Source organism: Bos javanicus, chromosome 13 (genome assembly GCF_032452875.1).
Source record: "Bos javanicus breed banteng chromosome 13, ARS-OSU_banteng_1.0, whole genome shotgun sequence".
Lineage (NCBI taxonomy): Eukaryota > Metazoa > Chordata > Mammalia > Artiodactyla > Bovidae > Bos > Bos javanicus.
Window position 1 is genome coordinate 52,283,026 of NC_083880.1, and position 27,971 is coordinate 52,310,996.

The 27,971-nt window shown below is 39.9% G+C and overlaps 1 protein-coding gene across 6 annotated transcripts in view; it reads right to left on the bottom strand.

Annotated features, from left to right (window-relative positions):
- Nucleotides 1-27,971, bottom strand: part of PTPRA (protein tyrosine phosphatase receptor type A) — a 170,552-nt gene that overhangs the window by 110,583 nt on the left and 31,998 nt on the right. For 2 of the 6 annotated variants that reach the window (XM_061436732.1, XM_061436730.1), the window contains exon 2: nucleotides 8,975-9,055. The exons of 2 other annotated variants lie outside the window; for them this stretch is intronic. In XM_061436732.1, coding sequence (XP_061292716.1) covers nucleotides 8,975-9,004 — 30 coding nt within the window. In that variant the 5' untranslated portion in view covers nucleotides 9,005-9,055. Of the gene's footprint in view, nucleotides 1-8,974; nucleotides 9,056-23,176; nucleotides 23,255-27,971 lie in introns of those variants that run through there. 2 more of the 6 variants (XM_061436731.1, XM_061436734.1) reach the window with 2 other exon arrangements.

The following is a 27,971-nucleotide window of genomic DNA, read 5'->3' on the forward strand; positions in this document are numbered from 1 at the left end:
CATGAATAAAATGCAACATATCCATACAGTGTAGTACTACTGAGCTACAAAAAAAGAACAAATTACTGATACACACAAAAACTTGGATGGATCTCAAAGGCATTATGTTGAGTGAAAAAGCCAATCTCAAAAGGTTACACACATTCCATTTATATACCACACTTGAAATGAAAAACTTGTGATTTTCATTTCACTGATAGGTTGCTTCGCTGGTAGCTCAGCTGGTAAAGAATCCGCCTGCAATGCAGGAGACCCTGGTCTGATTCCTGGGTCAGGAAGATCCCTTGGAGAAGGGATAGGCTACCCACTCCAGTATTCTTGGGCTTCCCTGATGGTAAGGGAAGATGGTAAAGAATCTTGGGCTCAGATGGTAAAGAATCCACCTGCAATAAGGGATTTGATCGATCCCTGGGTTGGGAAGATCCTCTGGAGAATTCCATGGACTGTCCAGTCCATGGGGTTGCAAAGAGCTGGACATGACTGAGCGACTTTCACAGAGATAGGCTGCCACAGTTACGTTGGGGAGAGGATCTGGTGATTATAAAGGGGTAGCACGAGGGATTTTTTCCTTCTTTGTGGTGGTGGAACAGTACTGTATCCTGATTATGGCAGTGGTTATACAACCTGATAAAATTTCAGTGCTGGGTTCAGAAAGCCAATTAAAACCAGTCCTTGTCTGGGATTTCCCTGGTGGTCTAGTAGTTAAGATACTCTGCTTCCACTGCAGGGGTTGATGCCTGGTAGGGGAACTAAGATCCAGCAGCCAAAAAACAGGAAAACAAAACAAAAACAGTTCTTGTCTTCAGTGAGCTCATAGCCCACAGGCAAACTTCTTTTCTGTGTCCCTAACTTATGCTATACACTCCTTGAAAGCAGAATCTTCACTCAGCAAATGCCCAATACATGAAGAACAAAAGACTAACAATGCTTGGTTTAGAAACATATTGTAGTTTTCACCATACATGAGAAATTGAGAAAGCAATTCTTTTCCTTAGAGATCCAACACAGTAGAGTGAAAAAAACATGGACTGTGAAGTCACACATACTTGTATATGAATCTTAGCTCTGGGATGACTACAGCTTAGAAAAAGCTCTTGGTTTTTATGTTTTGAGTTTTCATTTCCTTATCTTTAAAATAGCAATGTCTCCCACTGATAAAAGGGGACTGCTATGAGTACTATAAAAAACATAATGTAGGGAATTCCCTGGTGGTCCAGTGGGTAGGACCTGCAACTAAGATCCCACATGCCACAGAGAATGGCCAAAAAAAAAAAAAAAAGTAATGTAAATATATCTACACATAAAACTCCATCATAAAATCTAGTACACAGCAGGCATTTTCCAAGTTGCCCCTATACCTGTTCCTTATTCACTAATCCTTCACTATGACCAAAATGACCATTTGTACTCAAATTACACATTTCTTTGCCTTGACTTTTCTGGCTTCAATTAAGCCCTTACCTTAATGTACACCTTCAAGATGAGGAACTCAAATTCTATATAACTCAATATCATAACACTCAAATTTGTAAGACTTTACACTTAAACTTTTCCCCTAAGAAGCATTCTATAGGTTCCTTGAACCTCAAAATTTGCAAATGTAGTGATGAGGATGAAAACAGTAATGCATTCATGTTGGTAGTAGCAGCTCACTCTGTTTCTCATTTCCACAGCCACTCTGGAATGTGATCAGCAGTTGGGAGCTTACTTTGGGGTTCCTGCTGCCACAAACTAGAAATCTTCGTACTCCTACCAGCCTGGGGTTAGAGTATCCACAAACGTTTAAGTAAATTTTCTTCAGTCAGTGCCTGCTTCACTGCCAATATTTCCATGTCTTGGGCCTTTCCTACTACAGATACCTCCTGATCGAGAGCTCATCCCATGAATTTTCTGGGCTGTGGCTTCCTCCATTTAGTTCTTCTCTCCCAATTCCCTTTCTTTCACCTACTACAGGCCCTACTGCAACTTTCTCATTGTTAAATTATTTTATATTTACTTTTTTTATTATTATTATGTAACTTGATTTTTCTTTTTTTTTTGTCCTACACTATTTTATGGTCATTTTTTGATGTCAGCACACACAATCTTACCTCACCCTCATTAATGATAACACTGTTCAGAAGCAGAGATGCACATTAAGTAAATAATTAAGAATTTGTTTAAACATACAGCAGGAACTAAAGTTGGGAGAATAGGAAAAACAGAGAGCTAATGCTATGGTCAAGTCCTCTGCATTCTTCAAAGTTTAACAGCCAGCTCATGCCCACTTACTCTGCCAGCTGACAAGTCTTTCCTATGTACTCAAGCTCTTACTCAACTTTTCTAAACTTTCATTCTTAAAAATAAAGAATAGGCAAGGATCACCAAAGATAAACAGGAAAAGAAAATGACTAGAGGAAACAGGAATGATTCCAGAAAAAAAACAAAACTTTTAAAAACTATCTTCAGAGATAAAAATAGAAGTAAAATCATAAAACAAGAAACAGCTCTAGAAAAATTTTAAACAAACTGAACATAATTCAATAGAAAGAGAGGAAAAAGTCATGAAAATCTCCCAGAAGAGAGACCTGAAAAAAGGAAACCAAAGAAAAAAAGTTTGAAAACAGGCGAGAATAGATAAGAACATTATAAGAGCAATCCAAGAGGCCCAAATTAGAATTTCTGAGAGAAAAAAGTAAGAAAACGGAGTGGAGGCTATCATCTAAGAAAAACATAAGGCAATCATTAAACATGAAAAATACGAGTCTGCAGATTAAGGGGGGCTAGGACTTTCCTGGTGGTCCAGTGACTGAGAATTCACCTTCCAATGCAGGGGACATGGGTTCGATCCTGACTGGGGAAACAGGATTCCACAAAACAGAGAGCAACTAAGGCTGCATGCCATAACTAAGAAAGCCCGTGTGCTGCAAAGAAATATCCCTCATGCTGCAACCAAGAGCCAATGCAGCCAAATAAATAAATATTTTCAAAAATTAAAAAAAAAAAAAAAAAACAGATTAAGGGACCCATCAAGTACACCACTATGGAATTCTTAGAAAACAACTGATCCTTGAACAACTCGGGGGGTTAAAGATGCCAACCAGACCCCCATTACCACCACCAGTCCCCCACACAGTCAAAATCCATGTATAAGAATCCATCTGCTAGACATAACAGAGAACAGACTTGTGGACACAGTGGAGGGGAAGGAGAGGGCGGGATGAACTGAGACTAGCACTGAAACACACACAGTACAATACATAAAATACATAGCCACTAGGAATTTGCCATATGACAGAGGGATCTAAACCCAGTGCTTTGTGGCAACCCAGAGGGTGGGAGGCGGGAGAGAGGGGACATATGTTGATGTATGGCAGGGACCAACACAACACTGTAAAGCAATTACCTTCCAATTAAAAATTAAAAAAAAAAAAAAAAAAAGCATCCATCTGCCAATGCAGGGGACAAGGTTCAATTCCTGGTCCTGGAAGATCTCACATGGCCTGGGGCAAAAAAGCCACATGCCACAACTACTGTGCCCCAAAGCCTGTGCTGCACAAGAAAAGAGAAGCCACCACAACGAGAAACCCAGGCACCAGAACTAGACAGCAGCCCCTCATCTGGTTGAAACTAGAGAAAAGCCAACACACAGCACAGAAGACCTAACACAGCCAAAAAAAACACTCATGTATAACTTTATATAGTTGGCCCTCCACATCCTAGGTTTGGCATCCTCAGATTCAAGTATCATATGATGCTATATAGTGCTACATTCAACATACCTTTTTTTATTGCATTCGACACTACCATGCTTTGCAGAAACTGTTTTTTACAAACTGTAGGTCTGTGGCAATCCTGCATCAAGCAAGTCTGTTGGTACCATCTTCCAGTAGCATTTGCTTACTCTGTCTCTGCACCCCGTTTTGTTAGTTCTTGCAATATTTTGAATGTGTTCATTATTATTATATTTGCTACACTGATCTGTGATCTTTGATGTAACTACTGCAAAAAGATTATGGTTGACTGAAAGCTCATTTTTCACCAATAAAGTATTTCTTAAGTTACTTAGATTTTTTTTTTTAGACTTAATGTGATTGCACACTTAGTACAAATTTTTCTTTTTTTTTTTTTTACTGTATCACATGGCTTGTGGTATCATCACAGTCATACCAGGGATTGAAGCTGGGCCCTCAGCAGTGAAAGAGTGGAGCCCTAACCACTGGACAACCAGGGAATTCCCCCTAAACATACCTTTTATATGTACTGAGATACCAGAAAAAAATTATGTGACTCACTTTATTGCAGTATTTATTGCAGTGGTCTGGAACCAAACCCACAATATCTTTGAAGTATACCTGTATTTATTTTTAAAAATTTGTGAATAAGAGGAGTTCAAGCGTGCAGTTAAACCCGTACTGTTCATGATCAACTATGTATGGAAAAAAGAGAAGTTTTCAGAGAAATGATAGAATAAATTTCCTACAGGAAACAAAATGAGACTAAATTTCACTTCTTATGATGAACAATGAATGCCAGAAAAAAAACCGAGCAATGACTTTCAAAGTTCAGAGGGAAAATAACCTGCAATTTAGAATTCTAAACCCAACCATCACTCAAACATGAGGGGAGAACAGACATCAGAAGAATCAGTTTATCTGCTGATTACTCTTTCTCTTAAGAAGTTACTTGAGAATGAACTTTAGCAAAAAAAAAAAAGCTTTTAATTTTAATTTTTATTTTTTTTTTAGGTTCAGGCATGTTTTTTAATGATTTTATTTATGGTTGTGCATGGTCTTCATGCTGCGTGGGCTTTTCTCTAGCTGTGGCTCCTCTTGTTGCAGAGCATGGGCTCTGGTGCCCACAGACCTCAGTTCTGCGGCTCCCGGGCTCGAGAGCCCCGGCCCAGTGGCTGTGATGCATGGGCTCAGCTGCTCTGCCACGTGTGGTCTTCCCAGACCAGGGGTGGAACTCGCATCCCCTGCTTTGGCAGGGGGGCGATTCTTTACCACTGAGCCGCCAGGAAAGCCCTCAGGAGTATTTTAGACTAGTTTTCCATGCTCCTATCTGGTGAGAGAGGCCTGGGAGCCAGGAGTCCTCAGCCACGGTGCTGGCTCTGCCATCAAAAGCTCTGGGGCCTCTAGCGAGCACCTGCCCCTTGCTCAGTCGTGTCTGACTCTTTGCCCACCAGGTTCCTCTTGTCCATGGGATTTCCCAGGCAAGATTACTGGAGTGGGTTGCCATTTCCTTCTCCAAGGCTTTTAATTTTTAATTAAAAAAAAAGAAAACTGAGATCTAAGATTCAAGGGGAAGGATACTACTCAAAAATGCAATGAGGAAAATCACAAGAAAACAGCCATGCAGATGACCTCAAGAATAATAGACTAGAATGTATATGATTGACAGCATGGGGAACAGTAGGATAATAATATAGATAGATCAAAAAAAAAAAAAAGACAAGAAAAAAGAAAATCAGGAACTCCAGAAAGAAAATTCCAGTTGAGCTATTTAAATTCCTAAAAGATGATGCTGTGAAAGTGCCGCACTCAATATGCCAGCAAATTTGGAAAACTAAGCAGTGGCCACAGGACTGAAGGTCAATTTTCATTCTAATCACAAAGAAGGATAATGCCAAAGAATGTTCAAACTACCATACAATTGCGCTAATCTCACATACTAGCAAGGTTATGCTCAAAATTCTTCAAGCCAGACTTCAGCAGTAAGTGAACCCAGATCTTCCAGGTGTACAAGTTAGGTTTTAAAGAGGCAGAGGAACCAGAGATCAAACTGCTAACGTTCGCTGGATTATGGAGAAAGCAAGGGAATTCCAGAAAAACATCTACTTCTGCTTCATTGACTACACTAAAGCCTTTGTGTGGATCACAACCAACTGGAAAATTCTTAAAGAGATGGGAGTACTGGACAACCTCACATGCCTCCTGAGAAACCTGTATGCAGGTCAAGAAGCAACAGCTAGAACCAGATATGGAACAACAGATTGGTTCAAAACTGGGAAAGCAGTATGACAAGGCTGTATATTGTTACCCTGCTTATCTAAATTAAATGCAGAGTACATCATGTGAAATGCCAGGCTGGATGAATCACAAGCTGGAATCAACACTGTCAGGAGAAGTACCAACAACCTCAGATATGCAGATGATACCACTCTAATGGCAGAAAGTGAAGAACTAAAGAGCCTCTTGATGAGGGTGAAAGAGGAGAGTAAAAAAGTGGGCTTAGGCTTAAAGCTCATCATTCAAAAAACTAAGACCATGGCATCTGGTCCTATCACTTCATGGCAAATAGATGGGGAAACAGTGGAAACAGTGGAAATAGTCACAGGTTTTATCTTGGGCTCCAAAATCACTGCAGACGGTGACTGCAGCCATGAAATTAAAAGACGCTTGCTCCTTGGAAGAAAAGCTATGACAAACCTAAACAGCATATTAAAAAGCAGAGACATCATTTTGCCAACAAAGATCTATATAGTCAAAGCTATGCTTTTTCCAGTAGTCATGTACAGATGTAAGCGCTGGAAGGCTAAGTGCCAAAGAACTGACTCTTCTGAACTACGGTGCTGAAGGCGGCTCTTGAGAGCCCCATGGACTTCAAGGAGATCCAACCAGTCAATCCTAAAGGAAACCAACCCTCAATATTCACTGGAAGGACTGATGCTGAAGTTCCTATACTCTGGCCCCTGACGTGAAGAGCCGACTCACTAGATAAAAGACCCTGATGCTGAGAAAGATTGAAAGTAAAAGGAGAAGGGGTGGCAGAGGATGAGATGGTTAGATAATATCACCAACTCAATGGACATGAATATGAGGAAATTTCACAAGATAGTGAAGGACAGGGAAGGCTGGTATAACGTCCATGGGGTCGCAAGAGTTGGATATGACTTATCGACTGAACAATAACAATTGTTATTAACAATTCATATAACAATAACAACTCATAGTAACATTACTCACAACAGCCAAAAGGTATAGACAACCCAAATGTCCACTGAAGGATGAATAAACAAAATGTGGCATATATGCACAGTAGAAGATCATTTGGCCTTAAAAAGGATGGAAATTCCGATCCGTGCTACAACATGAATAAACCTTGAAGATTATACTAAGTGAAATAAGCTAGACACAAAATGACAAATACTGCACGGTTCCACTTACATGTGTACCTAAAGTAGTCAAAGCAGTCAGGGAAAGCAGAATGTGGTTGCCAGGAATTCAGAAAAAGGGGAAATGGGGAGTTAGCTATAAACGGTACAGAATTTCAGTTGAGGAAGATGAAGTTCTAGAGACTGTTGGTGGTGATGATGGCTGCACAACAATATAAATATACTTAATGTCAATGATTTGACACATAAAACTGATTTAAATGCTTAATTTTTATGTTACGTATTTTTGTACAACAAAGAAAAAAATAGGTATATGAATACTTTAACATGTAACACCTTTTCCTGCTCCCAACTCCTGCCAGAAGAACCACTAGTCTGATTTCTATCATCATATCTCCTGGCAACTGAACTGTATCTACTTTTTTGTGTATCTGGCTTCTTATATATATCTGTGAGATTCATCCATATTGTTGCACAGTAGTTCATTCCTCTCTATTGCTGAGTACAATTCTATTGTATGAATGTATCACAATTTATTCATCTTTTCACCCATTTTTAGACATTTGATTATTTCCTTTTTCTTTTTTGCTATTATAAATAAAGCTACAGTGAATATTTACATGCAAGTCTTTATGTAGACATATATTTTCATTTCTCAAGGGTAAATACCTAGGGGTAGAATTTCTGGATTATTGGATACATGTATATTTAGCTTGTAGAAAATACTCAATGATTTTCCAAAACTGTAGTGTTGGTGCTGTTTAAAACTTAGAATGATGGGTAAGTTGATAATGAAATTCTGCTTTTCCTTTTTAATACAAATTGTTGTTTAATGCTACACAGACTGAGTACTGAATTCTCTGAAACTCTCAGTGCATCAGCTCTTCAACAAGGATCCATATCAATTTCAACTAAAAAAAAATGCACAATGTGAGTTGTGAGTTAAGTTTTATTTGGAGCAAAATGCCAACTATAACCTAGGAGGCAGCAATTCAGACAGCTCTGAGAAACCCTTCTGAAGAGGTGGTAGGAAGGTCAGCGTATTATGTGATTTTGGTGAAGGCAGAATACATGCAATCAAGCACACATTTCTGCAGAACATTGCTGCCAGTCTTATAAAGGTGACTGCTAGTCACGAGGAACACATGTCACCATGAAAGATTTTAGTGCTTTTCTAGATATGAGGAGATGCAAGAAGTGGGCTCATAAAATCTTCTTCTGAAAATATCTAACTATCTGAAGGCCTGTTCTGCAGGTTTTTCCCAGAGCACAGAGTACCTCATTCCTGATCTCCACCCTGAATCCTTTCAGGGTGGGGTTGAAGGTCAGCGGTCACAACTTGTAATTTGATCCTTGCAGAGGCAAACAGTTGACATCAGGATCATCTCTGCTCTACCCACAGAAACTTTGATTCAACAGAGCAGGACAGCAGGGTACAGACTTTGGTCTTTTATTTCTTAAAGCTCTTTAAGTGATCCTGATTCATGACCCGGTTGAGAACCAGTGTCTTAACCGATGAAAATTATAATATTTTTAAACATTAAAAAAAAAACCTACTCTTGGGACTTCCCCAGTGATCCAGTGGCTACGACTCTGTGTTCCCAATGCAGGGGGCCTGGGTTCAATCCCTAGTGGAGAAGCTAGATCCCACAGGCCACAACTAGGAGTTCTTATGCTGCAACTCAAGAGCCCGCATGCCGCAACACAGACTCGACACAGCCAAATAAATAAATAAATAAAAATAGTCTGTAAAAAAAAAAAAAAACCTACTCTTATAGCTTGGAAATTAAATGGGAGTGGGAGAAAATCTGATTTTAGCTATATTTTGTGAAGACAATAATTTGGGTGACAAATGTTTCCTTGTACTTCAGGTTTTACCTCTTTAGCTACTTGAACTGCATCATCCATCAACACTCATTGGAATTCCATTAAAAATTTTTTCAGTTGTGCCACCTGCAACTAAAGAAAAAAAAAACCTTTAGAAAGATGAAACAGCCCTATTTAAAGAGCACTGGTTGTTCTGGGGGAGAGGGTACACTCTACCAAGATGTCTCACAGAGTTGTAATGAACATTCCAGGAGCCACAGCACAAAACTTCATCTTAAATAGTTAATTCAGATCACTGACAAGCTCATGAGAACTGAATTCAACGATATCTTAGGTCCTTACTGTAGGAGATAGGATGGAACACTCCTCCCTTGTCCAAAAACCTGGATTATTCCATGGTAGGGGTATTTATGTACCATAACATTCCGATAGGGGACATTTGGCAATGTCTGAAGACAGTTTTGATAAACAAATCATAGGATGGCCCTTCCAAAACAAAGAATTATCCCCAAACGCCAAAGCTGAAAACCCAAGCACTGGTCAAAAACACCCTCGGGTCTAACCTTTGCAACCTAAGTGTCTAACTAAGTGTCCCAAGCCAAATCTATAAACCTCCTTAAGCCTCAGTTTTCTCCCTTGGAAAAACACTATAGAGTCTGCATTCAATATTCTCTGCCTTTTCTAACTCCAGCTTCAACAGCTGGAAGTTCACAGTTCATGTACTATTGAAGCCTGGCTTGGAGAATTTTGAGCGTTTTTACTTTGCTAGTGTGTGAGATGAGTGCAATTGTGCAGTAGTCTGAACATTCTTTGGCATTGCCTTTCTTTGGGATAGGAATGAAAACTGACCTTTTCCAGAGGAACCAGAGATCAAACTGCCAACATCTGTTGGATCATTGAAAAAGCAAGAGAGTTCCAGTAAAACATCTACTTCTGCTTTGTTGACTATGCCAAAGCCTTTGACTGTGTGGAAAATTCTTAAAGAGATGGGAATATCAGACCACCTTACCTGCCTCCTGAGAAATCTGTATGCAGGTCAAGAAGCAACAGTTAGAACTGTACATGGAACTACAGACTGTTTTAAAATAGGGAAAGGAGTACATCAAGGCTGCATATTGTCACCCTGCTTATTTAACTTATATGCAGAGTATATCAGGAGAAATGCTGGGCTGGATGAAGCACAAGCTGGAATCAAGATCAGTTCAGCCCAGTCACTCAGTCATGTCTGACTCTAAGATTGCTGGGAGAAATATCAACAACCTCAGATATGCAGATGACACCACCCTTATGGCAGAAAGCAAAGAAGAACTTAAGAGCCTCTTGATGAAAGTGAAAAAGAAGAGTGAAAAAGTTGGCTTAAAACTCAACATTCAGAAAACTAAGATCACGGCATATGGTCCCATGACTTCATGGCAAATAGATGGGGTAACAATGGAAACAGTGAGAGACTATTTTCGGGGGCTCCAAAAATCACTGCAGATGGTTATTGCAACTGTGAAATTAAAAGACGCTTGCTCTTACGAAGAAAAGCTATGACAAACCTAGACAACATATTAAAAAGCAGAGACACTACTTTGCCAACAAAGGTCTGTCTAGTCAAGGCTATGGTTTTTCCAGTAGTCATGTTTGGATGTAAGAGTGGGACTATAAAGAAAGCTGAGCGCTGAAGAACTGATGCTTTTGAACTGTGGTGTTGGAGAAGACTCTTGAGAGTCCCTTGGACTGCAAGGAGATACAACCAGTCCATCCTAAAGGAAATCAGTCCTGAATATTCATTGGAAGGACTGATGCTGAAGCTTAAACTCCAATACTTTGGCCACTGATGCAAAGTACTGACTCAATGGAAAAGACCCTGATGCTGGGAAAGGCTGAAGTCAAGAGAAGGGGATGACAGAGGATGAGATGGTTGGAAGGCATCACCAACTCAATGGCCATGAGTTTAAATAAACTCCGGGAGTTGGTGATGGGACAGGGAGGCCTGGCATGCTTCAGCCCACGAGGTTGCAAAGAGTTGGACATCACTGAGCTGAACTGACTGAACCCATCAGAAGAATGTCCACAAGTTGATCACGCCCTCTTTAAACAATTACTATAAAACTTCTCACTATCTTCCTCAAGTTGGGACACATGGTTTTAAGGGCATTAGCCCACTATGGGCCTCTTTCCCTGGCAAAATAACAAAGCTACCCTTTACTACTTCACCCAAAATTTTGGCACCAGTGTACAGGGAAGCTGAGCTTTTGGGATCGCTTTCGATTCTTTTGGGCATATACCAGAAGCAGAATTACTGAATCATGTGGTAATTATATGTTTAATTTTTAAAAATATCTCCAAACCATTTTCCACAGCTGCTATAAACCACTTTACATTCCCACCAACAGTGCACAATGTTCTAATTTCCCCACATCCTCACCAACACTTGTTTTCTGGTTTGTTTGATAGTAGCCACCCTACTGATGTGAGCAGGACAGACACAAAGCTTTACTGCTCAGAACCCTCTTCAAGAAGGGACTTCTTACTTAGTTGTGGAGACTGGTTAGCTGACAGCTTCCTGCTGTTAATCCCTTTAGAATTCACCTTAGCTTTCAAATAGAGGGTACCCTTTCCTCAGGACTGTCCCTGGCCAATGAGTGGACAAGGTGGGGTGGTACAATGGCCTACACCTTTCCAACCAGTCAATTTGGCAATCTGGGCTGACAGATTTTGTCAGGTGTGCACTGCATTCTGACAGCCTCCCATGCCCAACCTAATCTGTTCTGCCACTTCACAGGCATTACTCCTCAAAAAGCCCCTTGCTCTCCTACTCCATCTCAATCTAATTCCTGGAGAACCCAATTGGCACATATATTAAGTATACTATTTACACTGATGGAGTGACAAAAACCACTGGGGAAAAATACAACTCCCAATTAAATAAACTAAAATGTTAACAATGGTGAGACCTCTGTACTATTTATGTATTCCTTATTAGTGTTAGTTGCTCAGTCATGTCCAACTCTGTGTGACCCCATGGACGGTAGCCCGCCAAGTTCCTCTGTCCATGGAATTCTCCAAGCAAGAATACTGGAGTGGGTAGCCATTTCCTTCTCCAGGGGATCTTCCCAACCCAGGGACTGAATTGGCTCCCCTGCACTACAGGCAGATTCTTCACCATCTGAGCCACCAGGGAAGCATTCCTTAACCACCATCTATTAATTACTTATACAAATTAATAATAAAACCATTAGAAGATGCCATACCTAATTCTGCTCCTAAGGAAATATTCTAATGGTAGGATAAAATGGTGTATTTTGTAATTTTGTACAAAATTATGACTAATTAGTGAGTCATAAACAAATTGCTGGTGTTCTTAAAAAAAAAAAGCATATGCCCAGGTACCAAGGAACTAAAAGATCAGGCACTGGGCTTCATAGACTTTTCATAGGTTCCTCATTTGTTTATAAAGACTTTCAGAAGAGACAGTGGAGCCTGTTCATTCACCCTCATGTTTTCATAGATGAGATCAATGCCCCAGATAGGATGAGGGAAGAACATTTGTTGGCCTTGTTTCTCAATGCCTATGTCCAAAGAACGCTCAAACTACCACACAACTGCACTCATCTCACACGCTAGTAAAGTAATGCTCAAAATTCTCCAAGCCAGGCTTCAGCAATACGTGAACTGTGAACTTCCAGATGTTCAAGCTGGTTTTAGAAAAGGCATAGGAATCAGAGATCAAATTGCCAACATCCACTGGATCATTGAAAAAGCAAGAGAGTTCCAGAAAAACATCTATTTCTGCTTTATTGACTATGCCAAAGCCTTTGACTGTGTGGATCACAACAAACTGTGGAAAATTCTGAAAGAGATGGGAATCCCAGACCACCTGACCTGCCTCCTGAGAAATCTGTATGCAGGTCAGGAAGCAACAGTTAGAACCGGACATGGAACAACAGACTGGTTCCAAATAGGAAAAGGAGTATGTCAAGGCTGTATATTGTCACCCTGCTTATTTAACTTATATGCAGAGTACATCATGAGAAACACTGGGCTGGAGGAAGCACAAGCTGGAATCAAGATTACTGGGAGAAGTATCAATAATCTCAGATATGCAGATGGCACCACCCTTATGGCACAAAGTGAAGAGGAACTAAAAAGCCTCTTGATGAAAGTGAAAGAGAAGAGTGAAAAAGTTGGCTTAAAGCTCAACATTCAGAAAACTAAGATCATGGCATCTGGTCCCATCACTTCATGGGAAACAGATGGTGAAACAGTGGAAACAGTGTCAGACTTTATTTGGGGGGCTCCAAAATCACTACTGATGGTGACTGCAGCCATGAAATTAAAAGACGCTTACTCCTTGGAAGGAAAGCTATGACCAACCTAGATAGCGTATTCAAAAGCAGAGACATTACTTTGCCAACAAAGGTCCATCTAGTCAAGGCTATGGTTTTTCCAGTGATCATGTATGGATGTGAGAGTTGGGACTGTGAAGAAAGCTGAGCGCCAAAGAATTGATGCTTTTGAACTGTGGTGTTGGAGAAGACTCTTGAGAGTCCCTTGGACTGCAAGGAGATCCAACCAGTCCATTCTAAAGGAGATCAGTCCTGGGTGTTCTTTGGAAGGACTGATGCTAAAGCTGCAACTCCAATACTTTGGCCACCTCATGCAAAGAGTTGACTCATTGGAAAAGACTCTGATGCTGGGAGGGATTGGGGGCAGGAGGCGAAGGGGATGACAGAGGATGAGATGGCTGGATGGCATCACTGACTCGATGGACGTGAGTTTGGGTGAACTCTGGGAGTTGGTGATGGACAGGGAGGCCTGGCGTGCTGCAATTCATGGGGTCGCAAAGAGTTGGACACGATTGAGCGACTGAACTGAACTGACTGATGTCCATTTCTCTTTCCAGCTAAAGGGGTAATATGTCTAAATGTAGGAACCACATTAAACATACAATTCCAGAAAGGGTAAAGTAAGATTATCCCAAAACTGTTCAAAATGTATCTCTTTCTATGAAAAATTGAATGGTGGCATCTAATACCAACATTCCAGGCAGTTAGCAAGTGCTGACTCCCTCAGTGCATGAACCTTTCAAATGAAATCTCTAATGCCTTTCATTCCCAGCTATCACTTTCTCTCCTTTCCTTCCCTGCCAATCTTCTCAATAGTACACTTAGTGTCCCTCCTCCTCTACTTCATACCCTTTGACATACACTCTCACTTTGTCTCCACAGGAACTCCTCTTGATAAACAGTCAAAAACAATCTTCAAAGAAGATTTCACAATCCTTATTTATACCACCAAATTGTGAATCTGACCACTGCCGCAAGTCCCATCATTACTCAACCAGAATCAACAAGCTGGCATCAACATTACTGGGAGAAATATCAAGCAGCTCAGATATACAGGTGATACCACCCTAATAGCAGAAAGCAAAGAGGAACTAAAGAGCCTCTTGATGAAGGTGAAAGAGGAGAATGAAAAGGCTGGCTTAAAATTCAACATTCAAAAAACTAAGATCATGGCGATGAATTCAACATTTAAAAAACTAAGATCATGGTGATACTTGCTCCATGGAAGAAAAGCTATGACAAACCCAGTCTAAGCATATTATAAAGCAAAGACATCAATTTGCCAACAAAGGTCCATATAGTTAAAGCTATGGTTTTTCCAGTAGTCATGTATGGATGTGAGAGTTGGACTTTAAAGAGGCTAAGCACTGAAAAATTGATGCTTTCAAACTGTAGTGCTGGAAAAGACTCTTGACTATCCCCTGGTCACGAGTCCAGGAGCATGGAGACCAAACCAGTCAATCCTAAAGGAAATCAACCCTGAATATTTATTGGAAGGAACAATGCTTAAGCTCCAGTACTTTGGCCACCTGATGTGAAAAGCCAACTCACTGGAAAAGACCCTGATGCTGAGAAAGACTAAGGGCAAGAGGAGAAGAGGGTGCCAGAGGATGAGATGGCTGGATGGCATCACCACCTCAATGGACATGAATTTGAGCAAATCCAGGACACAGTAAAGGACAGGAAAGACTTGTGTGCTGTAGTCCATGGTGTCGTAAGAGTTGCACACAACTTAGTGACTGAACAATAGTAGATAAAAATCACCATCTATCCCAGGAATCAGCAAACTTTTTCTGTGAAGAGCCACACAGTAAACATTTGGCTTTGGAGGTCATACAGCCTCTGTCACAGTTACTCAGCTCTGCTGTTTTAGCATAAAAGCTGCAACAGACAAAAGGTTAACTGTAGCTATAGTTCAATTTCATTTCAGAAAACTAAAATTTGAATTTTATATAATATCCATATGTCATAAAATATCATTCTTCTTTTGATTTGACTTTTCCCAACCATTTAAGGACGTTAAAACAACTCTTAGTTTGTGGGCTATGCAAAAACTATCAGTTTGCAACCTCTGGTCTCCCCTTTACCAAAGCCAGAGATCCTAGGTGTCCCAACTCCTTCTTCTCCCTTAGTCAGGAGAGTCAGTCCTTACCTCTAGTAAAGTACTTGTCACACACTATTCTAACTGTTTATGGCCTCCTTCAACTGACAGTAAGATCCTTGAAGGTAAGAAACATGTCTGTTCTAAGATGATCCTTGAAGGTAAGAAACATGTCTATTCTTTTTAGTTTGGCTCATTCTTGAACTTAACAGTAACATTTAAAGGAAAAAGAAAAACACAGCCAATTTTAAAATGCATTATCTAAAGGCTCAGGCAAACGTGGAACATGTTTATTAAGTACAAATAGTAATGATCTTTATTCAATGCTTCAGTAACTGCTCCATTTGTTTTCTGGGTGCTTTTTGTGCTTTCCAAAGCCTTGAAATGCTGTATGGGTCTTGAAACAATGAATTTGAGATGCCAATACAGTGGCTAGCTACCACTACAGTTGGGTCTATGAGCAGCCTTTATGCCTTCTACACATCTCTCCTTTCTAAGTGGCACGTTCAACCGTAATCACATCTTCAAAGTCATTCAATTAAAGAAAGAAAAACAAGGCATAGTAAAAAAAAAAAAAAAAAAAAAAGACATAACCAGACACATCTAAAAAAACAGCAGCTCAACAAAGATTGTAATAATAACCATTTGTTAATGCTTAGTATGTGTTAGGCACTGTATCAAGGCATATGATGCACAGTGTTTAACATATCTTCAAAGCACAGAAAATAGATGCTTCATTTTGCAGATGAAGAAACTGTGGCACAGAACAGTTAAATAACTTGTCCATAGTCAAACAACTAGTAGGTGACAAGACTAAGACTCAAACTGAGGTATGCTGCTTTAGTCGCTAAGTCATGTCTGACACTGCCACGCTATGGACTATAGCCCAACAGGCGCCTCTGTCCATGGAATTTTTCAGGCAGAATACTGGAGTGGGTTGCGGTTTCCTTCTCCAACCCAGGCACACATGATTCCAAAATCTATGCTCTCACCACTGGTTGAATAGGGCCTATAACCAAGGTACATCAATATCCACTGGAGGAAAAGCTTCCTTCAGAAGGAAAGTTTCAAAGCTCTATTTGAAATGTATCATACTTGTCATATAATTACAAAACTCCTAAGTATGGTGCAATGTACACAGACAGTGAGGCTTTCTAATCACTGTCTGACTAAATAAACTGGAAGAGTCAATTCCTTGTATATAGCAGAACCTCTTACTCTAAAGATGGGAAACAAAATCTTATGGCAAATTAGAATACTCCCATGGTTCCATTTCCTACTGTTAATAGAGCCACTGTCAGGAAGTCCCATGCTTACTATAGCAACCACTGGTCTTGCTATTCACCAAGTTTCTGCCTTTTTGCTTCCTCAGGAAACAGACAAGAAAACCACGCTCCTGATGTTTTTTAAAAGAGGAAGCTGCCATTTAAAACTGAAAATTAATAAATGAATATGTAAAAGTAATTTTATATTTTGGATGACACCCAATATTTCCATATATTAAACTCAATCTTTAAAGCACACAATCTTATCTTTTTTTATCTTCAAATAAACCTCTTTCAAGTGCACATAATTGTGGTAGAATTCAGTTCCTTGCAGCTGTAGGACAATGGGCCCTATTTCTTTGTTACTTCTTATTCAACTGTGGCAGAAGGGGGCATGAGAGAATGGTTACATCCTAGGTCTTAGGGGAGAGTCACTGGGATAGGCGCTAAGTGAGAGTCCTTGGCTTTGTACAGGGAAGAATTTAACAGTAAGTCAGAAGCAGAGTGAAAACAGATTTATTCAGGGAGAATCACACCCCACAGATAGAATATGGGCTTGTTATCAGAAGGCTACAAGGTCCTAGGAGATACACATTCCATAGACAGAAAGTGAGGGTGAGATAAGAGTGGTTAGTTTTTATGGGCTAGGTAACACCAACTATTGGGGGGGGAGGAGTAGGGATTTCCAGGAATTGGGCCACTGCCCACTTTTTGGCCTTTTATGGCCAGCCTTCGATCTGTCCTGGTACTGGTTGGGTGTGTTATTTAGCATAATACATTATAATGAGCATATAATGAGGTTCAAGGTCTACTGTAAGTCATCTTACACCATCTTGGGCTTAATTGGTTCTAACTAGTTTTTGTCATATCCTCAATGGCTGTGTCATTCTTTAACAGTTGGGCCCTGCCCGCTTCCCTCCTATCTCACAAGGGCCATTCTCAGCTGCTAGAGGTCATCTGCAATTCTTGTCATATGGACTCTTTCATCTTCAAAGTCAGCAATGGAAAAATCTCCCTCTAATTCAATTCTTCTCATGTTTTAACTTACCCGACTCTTTCTTGCTCTGACTCTGGACCCAAATTTTAAGATAGGCCTTTCTGCATAATCTCCCTTTTTACTGACTCAAAGTCGCTTTATTAGTAACTTGATCACATCTTTAATATCTCTTTTGTAACATAGTGTAACATTAAGCACTGAAATAAAATTTCAGCAAATTCACAGGTACAGTACACATTCAAGAGAAGAAATTCTACACAAGTGTGGGTCATCAGGGGTCTTTTTAGGGTTCTGTCAACCAAAGATAGATGAAGACTTCTTAGATTGGACACAAAAAGCATGAATCATTAAAAAAGTAATTAATCTGTGGCTTCCCTGGTGGTTCAGTGGTTAAGAATTCACCTTGCAATACAAGGACACTGGTTCGATCCCCGGTCTGGGAAGATCCTACACACTTCGCGGCAATTGAGCCCATGTGCCACAACTAATGACCTTGTACTCTGGAGGCCACAAGCAGCAACTACTGAAGCCATGCACCACCACTACTAAAGCCCGCATGCCTAGAGCCTAAGCCCTGCAACAATGGAAGTCATCACAATGAGAAGCCCTTGCACGGCAACTAGAGTCACCCTAGCTCGCAGCAACTAGAGAAAGCCCACGGGTAGCAACAAAGACCCAGCACAGCCAAAATAAATAAATAGATATTTTTTCAAGTGATAATTTGAACTTCATCAAAATTACAACTTTCTGCTCTCTGAGAAACACCATTCAGTTCAGTTCAGTCACTCAGCTGTGTCCAACTCTTTGTGATCCCATGAACCGCAGCATGCCAGGCCTCCCAGTCCATCACCAACTCCAGAGTCCACCCAAATCCACGTCCACTGAGTCAGTGATGCCATCCAACCATCTCATCCTCTGTCATCCCCTTTTCCTCCTGCCCTCAATCTTTCCTAGTATCAGGGTTTTTCAAATGAGTCAGCTCTTCACATCAGGTGGCCAAAGTATTGGAGTTTCAGCTTCAGCATCAGACCTTCCAATGAACACCCAGGACTGACCTCCCTTTAGGATGGACTGGTTGGATCTCCTTGCAGTCCAAGGGACTCGCAAGAGTGTTCTCCAACACCACAGTTCAAAAGCATCAATTCTTCGGCGTTCAGCTTTCTTTATAGTCCACCTCTCAAATCCATACATAACTACTGGAAAAATCATAGCCTTGACTAGACGGACCTTTGCTGGCAAAGTAATGTCTCTGCTTTTTAATATGCTGTCTAGGTTGGTCATAACTCTCCTTCCAAGGAGTAAGCGTCTTTTAATTTCATGGCTGCAGTCACCATCTGCAGTGATTCTGGAGCCCAAAAAAATAAAGTCTGACACTGTTTCCCCATCTATTTGCCATGAAGTCATGGGACCATATGCCATGATCTTCATTTTCTGAATATTGAGCTTTAAGCCAACTTTTTCACTCTCCTCTTTCACTTTTAAGAGGCTTTTGAGTTCCTCTTCACTTTCTGCCATAAGGGTGGTATCATCTGCATATCTGATATTTCTCCCGGCAATCTTGATTCCAGCTTGTGCTTCTTCCAGCCCAGCGTTTCTCATGATGTACTCTGCATATAAGTTAAATAAGCAGGGTGACAATATACAGCCTTGACGTACTCCTTTTCCTATTTGGAACCAGTCTATTGTTCCATGTGCAGTTCTAACTGTTGCTTCCTGACCTGCAGATTTCTCAGGAGGCAGGTCAGGTGATCTGGTATTCTATTCTCATCTCTTTCAGAATTTTCCACAGTTTATTGTGATCCACACAGTCAAAGGCTTTGGCATAGTCAATAAAGCAGATATAGATGTTTTTCTGGAACTCTCTTGCTTTTTCCATAACCCGGCGGATGTTGGCAATTTGATCTCTGGTTCCTCCGCCTTTTCTAAAACCAGCTTGAACATCTGGAAGTTCACAGTTCACGTACTGCTGAAACATGGCTTGGAGAATTTTGAGCATTACTTTACTGGCATGTGAGATGAGTGCAACTGTGTGGTAGTTTGAGCATTCTTTAGCATTGCCTTTCTTTGGGATCGGAATGAAAACTGACCTTTTCCAGTCTTGTGGCCATTGCTGAGTTTTCCAAATTTGCTGGCATACTGAGTGCAGCACTTTCACAGCATCATCTTTCAGGATTTGAAATAGCTCAACTGGAATTCCATCACCTCCACTAGCTTTGTTTGTAGTCATGCTTCCTAAGGCCCACTTGACTTCACATTCCAGGATGTCTGGCTCTAGGTGAGTGATCACACCATCGTGATTATCTTGGTCGTGAAGATCTTTTTGTACAGTTCTTCTGTGCATTCTTGCCACCTCTTCTTAATTTCTTCTGCTTCTGTCAGGTCCCTACAATTTCTGTCCTTTACTGAGTCCAACTGTGCAATAAATGTTCCCTTGGTATCTTTAATTTTCTTGAAGACATCTCTAGTCTATTTCTTTGCAGTGATCACTGAGGAAGCTTTCTTATCTCTCCTTGCTATTCTTTGGAACTCTGCATTCAAATGGGTATATCTTTCCTTTTCTGCTTTGTTTTTTGCTTCTTTTCACAGCTATTTGTAAGGCCTCCTCACACAGCCTCTCTGCCTTTTTGCATTTTTTTTTCCCCTTGGGGATGGTCGTGCTCCCTGTCTCCTATACAATGTCACGAACCTCAGTCCATAGTTCATCAGGCAGTTTGTCTATCAGATCTAGTCCCTTAAATCTATTTCTCACTTCCACTGTATAATCATAAGGGATTTGATTTAGGTCATACCTGAATGGTCTGGTGGTTTTCCCTACTTTCTTCAATTTAAGTCTGAATTTGGCAATAAGGAGTTCATGATCTGAACCACAGTCAGCTCCCGGTCTTGTTTTTGCTGACTATACAGAGCTTCTCCATCTTTGGCGCAAAGAATATAATCAATTTGATTTCAGTGTTGACCATCTGGTGATGTCCATGTGTAGAGTCTTCTCTTGTGTTATTGGAAGAGGGTGTTTGCTATGACCAGTGTGTTCTCTTGGCAAAACTCTATTAGCCTTTGCCCTTTACTCCAAGGCCAAATTTGCCTGTTACTCCAGGTGTTTCTTCACTTCCTACTTTTGGATTCCAGTCCTCTATAAGGAAAAGGACATCTTTTTTGGATGTTAATTCTAGAAGGTCTTGTAGGTCTTCAGAGAACAGTTCAACTTCAGCTTCTTCAGCATTACTGGTCAGGGCATAGACTTGGATTACCGTGATAGTGAACGGTTTTCCTTGGAAACGAACAGAGGTCATTCTGTCGTTTTTGAGACTGCATCCAAGTACTGCATTTCGGACTCTTTTGTTGACTGTGATGGCTATTCGATTTCTTCTAAGGGATTCTTGCCCACAGTAGTAGATATAATGGTTATCTGTGTTAAATTCACCCATTCCAGTCCATTTTAGTTCGCTGATTCCTAAAATGTTGACGTTCACTCTTGCCATCTCCTGTTTGATCAACTGCAATTTGCCTTGATTCATGGACCTAACATTCCAGGTTCCTATGCAATATTGCTCTTTACAGCATCAGATCTTGCTTCCATCACCAGTCACATTCACAACTGGGTGTTGTTTTTGCTATGGCTCTGTCTCTTCATTATTTCTGGAGTTATTTCTCCACTGATCTCCAGTAGCACCTACTGACCTGGGGAGTTCATCTTTCAGTGTCCTATCTTTTTGTCTTTTCATATTGTTCATGGGGTTCTCAAGGCAGGAATACTGAAGTGGTTTGCCATTCCTTTCTCCAGTGGACCACATTTTGTCAGAACTCTCCACCATGACCCGTTCGTCTTGGGTGGCCCTACACGGCATGGCTCATAGTTTCACTGAGTTAGACAAGGCTATGGTCCATGCGATACCTTAATATTAACTGATGTTAAATATGCTTTCACTTGTAAACCTTGTTAATACTTTCTGAGGGACAGAAGGGGATATAAGGAAAGTTTCAGTTGCCACAATTTGTCCTTAACTTTAACTTGTTAGACAAATATTTCTGGAGTTCCTACTGTGTGTCAGATACAGGTATAAATATTCTTTTACTATAGGGCCTTAATCATGGATGTTTCACCAGCACCTATCACAAGCAACTTCTGTTTTAATAGTGTGGTAAATGAGACTCAAGTGATGAACAAATAAACAAGTAGTAGACGGACAAGGTAATTTCAGAGCACGATAATCACTACGGAGAAAACAGAAAAGAATTATTACCACATACTATGCAGTTGTTTACAAATGCGGAGATTTCTTATCAGCAGAGTCAAGTGACACCATCAGCATGGCTTGGTGGTAAAGAAGGTATCTCTGTAGGCAGATTTGTTGGGCTCACAACCCTGCCTCCCTCACTCCCTATGTGGCTCTGAACAAATTATTTAACCTTCCCCGGCTCCTCTTTCCCATGCTCTTAACAGTATCTATCCTGCATGAGGTGAATCAAAGATTACAGAGTTGACATGTGAAGTGTTTGGTGCTATGCCTGGCAACCCAGGAAGCGGTTGGTAACTGTTAGTAAACATTATCGTTGGTCATGTTAAGAAAACTTAGAGACCAGAAAAACAAGCAGCAATTCAAAAATTATAAGAAAATTTTTGTTTACTGGCTTGCTGGTTTTTAAACATTGAAAAATGTAGTAGTATTTGCTTCCTGTAAAAGTCTCAAGCAATATTCAAGTTGTATTAAGTGAAAAGTGAAAGCCTGTCATGTTTTCATTTGCCTTCCAATACTGGTTCAGTATTGGATCAATAGTTCACACAGTTACTGACATTTGTATTTATTTGGTAAACCACCTTTGCCCATTTTTCTAATAGAGTATTGGTCTGTTTCTTTTCTGTAGCTACTCCTTCATACTAGGATGATATTATTAACCCTTTCCTGACACACTGTTGCAAAAATTTGCAGTTCATCATCTAGTTTTGCTTATATTATCTTTTCAAGCAGTCACATTTTATGCAACCTTTTCCTTCTTGATTTTGGCCATGTGTAATGCTTTACCTTAAATAAAGATGAGTGAACTATCTGATAAGATCTGCAAGTTAATAAACATTTTTACATTTTTTAATGTTTAAAAAAATACAGTACTATTTCATGATATGAAAACTATATGAAATTCAAACTCCAGTGTCCACAAATAATATCAAATGCAGTTGTACTCATTCATTTACATGTTGGCTATGTATGGCTAGCTTCATCATTACAACAGCAGAATCAAGTAGTTCCTTGTATATGTGGTGCTCAGAGCTTCACACTGCTGTTCAGTGTACCACAAATCACAGTGACCAAGTTACAAGTCAACAGCATTTTGAGTGTCACACACCCATATTGGCATACTGTGATAGTTTTTTTTTTCTTTTTTTAATTACCAGTACATAGCTGTCAAGTTAAAACGAGAAAAGAGAAAAGTTGACTCTTTTCGACGTGCAGTGGACAGTGTGGATTATTTTGCTATCAAGTCAGATAAGAAAACATTGTTTATTATGCAATGACACTACAGCTTGTGGTAGAAGAAGTCAATATATATAAACATTACCAGACTAAGTAGTCATCTCAATATTCCCAATTAACAGGAAAGCAACGGTCAAAAAAAGTAGAAAATCTGAAGTAGAATATCTCATCACAGCAGAATTTCTGGAAGAAAGAAAGGGAAGGAGTATATAAAAAAAAAAATTACGCTGCAACAAAAGTAAATTTCCAAGAAGCTCATTAATTAGCCAAGCAAGGAAAGTAATTTGCTAATTTTGAGTGAGTAAAAAGCACCTAGGAGTTCCCTGGTGGTCTGGTGGTTAGGATTCTGTGCTTCCACTGCTGGGGTCCTGGTTTGATTCCTGGTCGGGAAACTAAGGTTCTGCAAGCCAACTGGCATGACCAAAAATAAAAGCAAAATAAAATAATGCTTGACTGCCGGAGCTCAAGAAATGTATTCAGAGAAACTAAGCTTGAGATTATTATTAGCCTTTCAGCAAAACCAGCTGCTCCAAAGGTTGAAGACAATGGGAATAAAATTTGTCATCTTTTTTTAAGGCAAATGATTTCAAGTAAATTATCCTGTCCGTTGATGAATTAGATGTTACTAATACAGCTCAGTTGCTGTTGTTTACTCAAGGAATTAATGCCAAGTTTAAAGTATTTGAAGAATTAGCTTCTGTTAATAGTCTGTGTGGTGAGAAACTAAGAAAATACTAATTTGGAACAAGCTGAAATAGAAAGATGAGTTATAACTGATGATGTGTGTAAAAATATATATGGAGTAGAAAAAGGCTTAGTTGTATAACTTAGAAAGCTTGTGAAGATATAAGGTGGTTGTTTATTATTTTTCATCAGCAGGTACTCTGGAAAATATCTAAATTTATCATGTTACTCGGAGAAGGCAATGGCACCCCACTCCAGTACTCTTGCCTGGAAAATCCCATGGATGGAGGAGCCTGGTGGGCTGCAGTCCACGGGGTCGCTAAGAGTCGGACACGACTGAGCAACTTCACTTTCACTTTTCACTTGCATGCATTAGAGAAGGAAATGGCAACCCACCCCAGTGTTCTTGCCTGGAGAATCCCAGGGACGGGGAGCCTGGTGGGCTGCCGTCTATGGGGTCGTGCAGAGTCGGACACGACTGAAGTGACCTTGCAGCAGCAGCAGCATGTTACTGAAGGAACCAATAGTGTCAATGGTGAACCTAATTCGCTATCATGGGCTAAATCACAGTCAGCAACAGAAGCAGCATAACCTGTCTTGCCTGCTCATGTAGTTATGGCTTAGCAACTGTAAAGTTTTACTGTGATAAAATTTTTTTAAAGCTCGGGGCTGAGATTCCAGTTTCAGAACACTAAGACCTTTTCAGTCACTATTATCACTGATGGCTTTGAAACTTAGCTTCTGTCGCAGGTTTTATAATATTTAATAAAATCAACCTAACATTATAGGGCAGAACTGGACTTACATATGAAATCTAAACTGTAGTTAATTCATTTAGACAAAAACTATTATTCAAATCGTAAGTAATGTCAAGCTGTTTTATATACTTCCAGTGCTGTCAAAAAGTTAAAACAAAAAGTGAGATCTCAATTCTCAATAAATTTGCAGTGAATACATATTTTAGATTAAATTATAATTTTGGAAGCATCTTTAAGACTTTAAGGCAAGTGCAAAGAATATTTCCATGTCTCAAAATCTATTTAACAGTGCAATTATGGCACTCACATCTAACCTTCAATTGGAAGTAATTAATCTACAATGCAATGATACACTAAAAGGCAAATACTAAGAGAAAACTACAATATAATTCTACAAATGTTTCCCAATGGATTAATATGCTCAATTAAAACCATACGCTTGTGGGCTGATTTCAATTGGCTATATATCTGTGTGAAGATATTTCCAAAGATGAAATTTGTAAAATCTCATTATAGATCAGCAATAAGAGATGAACATTTGCAATCAATTCTGATGACAGGAAACACTAACTCTGAACCCCAATTAAGAAAATGTATCACCATTTTTCTCATTAGCGTACATATATTACAAAAAGTGTACTCAGTAGTAACAGTAATTATCATTACTACTACTATATTTGAGTTTCATCAGTAATAAATTTGTGGAAATGTATTTTCTCTCTGGTTATAAAGTACCCACATAAGAGCCTCAATTTTGCTTTTTGGACTGCAAAATCTAGAATGTTTACTCTCTGGCTCTTCATAGAAATTGTCTGATGACCATTGAAGACAACAGTCCTCATAGACATCAAGGCAGAAAGGTTTTCTTTAGCCTAAGCATATAAAAGCACTACGTCTATTTCTTCCAGGGACAGGTAAAAACTTTTATCCAACACAAACAGGACCCAGGCCTGGTTGGTTACATGAAAAAACACAGTAAACCAGGTAATCAAAATAAATATATATATATATGTAACTTAAATATTTTTTACTTAAACCCATTTACTTTCATACACAGCATTTTCTTTAAGTACAGATACGCTAATTAATGCTTCACATCTTCTTTCCTGCATAGATCATCATGTCCCTAATACATATCTATGATTTTAATTTCAATAACTTAGACATCTGTGAAACAATTGAGCACAGAAGGATTAGTAAGACTTTTATGGTTCTTTCCCTTAATCTTTTAAAGGATTAAGTGCCCAAAACTAGTAAGAAAGTGGGGGACTAGTAAGAAAAAGGGAGGAAGGGACTCGTATGTATCCAATTCTTTCAGGATCTTCAACTTAACTTTCTTAAAAACAACTCTTTTTATATATTTCATTGGTTTATATAATATTTAATTAGGTTACAATAAATATAACTGGCAGGTTTAGAACACACTGATCCCTGAAAGTATAAATTCAACTACTGATTGCAGAAGGCAAGGTATACTAGAGAGTAGTCTATCAGCCATGAGTGTTTGGATTATTTTAAGAACCACTCAGTATATTCTAAAGAATGAAAAGTGTAACTGGGAATTCCTTGGTGGTCCACTATAGGGGGCACAAGTCCTAACGTGGTTGAGGAACTAAGATTCTGCATGCTGCGTGGCACAGTCAAGAAAAAAAAAAAAAGTCTAGTTAATTCAGTATTATGCATACTGATTTAGCATATTAAGAAACAGAGACATTACTTTGCCAACAAAGGTCCATCTAGTCAAGCCTATGGTTTTTCCAGTAGTCACGTATGGATGCGAGAGTTGGGACTATAAAGAAAGCCGAGCGCAGAAGAATTGATGCTTTTGAACTGTGGTGTTGGAGGACTCTTGAGAGTCCCTTGGACTGCAAAGAGATCCAACCAGTCCATCCAAAAGGAGATCAGTCCTGGGTGTTCATTGGAAGGTCTGATGTTGAAGCTGAAACTCCAATACCTTGGCCACCTGATGCGAAGAGCTGACTCATTTGAAAAGACCCTGATACTGGGAAAGACTGAGGGCAGGAGAAGGGGATGACAGAGGATGAGATGGTTGGATGGCATCACCGACTCAATGGATATGAGTTTGAGTAGGCTCCAGGAGTCGGTGTTGGACAGGGAGGCCTGGCGTGCTGCAGCTCATGGGGTCGCAAAGAGTTGGATACAACTGAGCAACTGAACTGAACTGATGCATACTCTATAATCTCATGATTATTTGAGCATAGTCTAAATTAGCAATCTTTATATATTTTCCTCCAAAACAGCCTACTATTGCAGGACCACTCACTGAATACTCCATCCTTCTCATCCAGATTTTTAAAAATTTTTATTTATTATTTATTATTGTGGCTGCACTGGATCTTCACTGTAGTGTACGGGCTCTGTGAGGCAGCATGCAGGCTTTTCTCCAACTGCAGTGCACGGGATTCTGTTGTTGCAGAGCATAGGCCCAGCAGTTACAGCGTGTGGGCTCCCAATTTGTGGCATCTCGTTGATTTTTAAATGTTATTTTTATCACATTCTAAATTCCCAACATACCCAGGTCTGTTTCTGAACTTACTGTTCTGCTCTAAACACTTGTTTTGTCTATTTTAACACAAATGCCATGCTCCCTAAATACCTTTAACCTTCTGATATGTTACTATCTGGAGGGTCAAATGTCATATACCCTCCCCATTTCTACGGTCTTCCAACTACTGTTCTTTTTCAAAGTTTTTTCAACTACTGAATTCATCCTTCCAAATGAACCATGCATGCGATTTTTTAAGCTCTAGAAAAGGCTCACCCCACTGCTTATTGAATGTATTTATCTCTTAAAAAATCCTTTATATTCTTTTAAAACGTTTTCATTTTTTCACATTAATTTTACATATTTTTTATTAAGTTAATTTGTACTCTCCCGTATCACATAATTTTTTTAATTTAAAATTCTACTAGTGTAGCACCCCACTCCAGTATTCTTGCCTGGATAACCCCATGGATGGAGGAGCCTGGTGGGCTGTAGTCCACGGGGTCGCTAAGAGTCGGACACGACTGAGCGACTTCACTTTGACTTTTCACTTTCATGCATTGGAGAAGGAAATGGCAACCGCTCCAGTGTTCTTGCCTGGAGAATCCCAGGGACGGGGGAGTCTGGTGGGCTGCCATCTCTGGGGTCGCACAGAGTTGGACACGACTGAAGCAACTTAGCAGCAGCAGCAGCAGCAGCAGCAGCATTTAACACAATTTTTAAAAATAATTTTATTTTTGACTGTGCTAGGTCTTCATTGCTGTGCAGGCTTTTCTCTAGTTGTGACGAGCAGAGGCTACTCTAGTTACAGTGTGCAGGCTTCTCCTTGTAGTGGCCTCTAGAGCAGAGCATGGGCTCTAGAGTGGGCTTCAGTAGCTGCAGCATGCAGGCTCAGTAGCTACGGCTCCCAAGCTCTAGAGTACAGGCTGAGT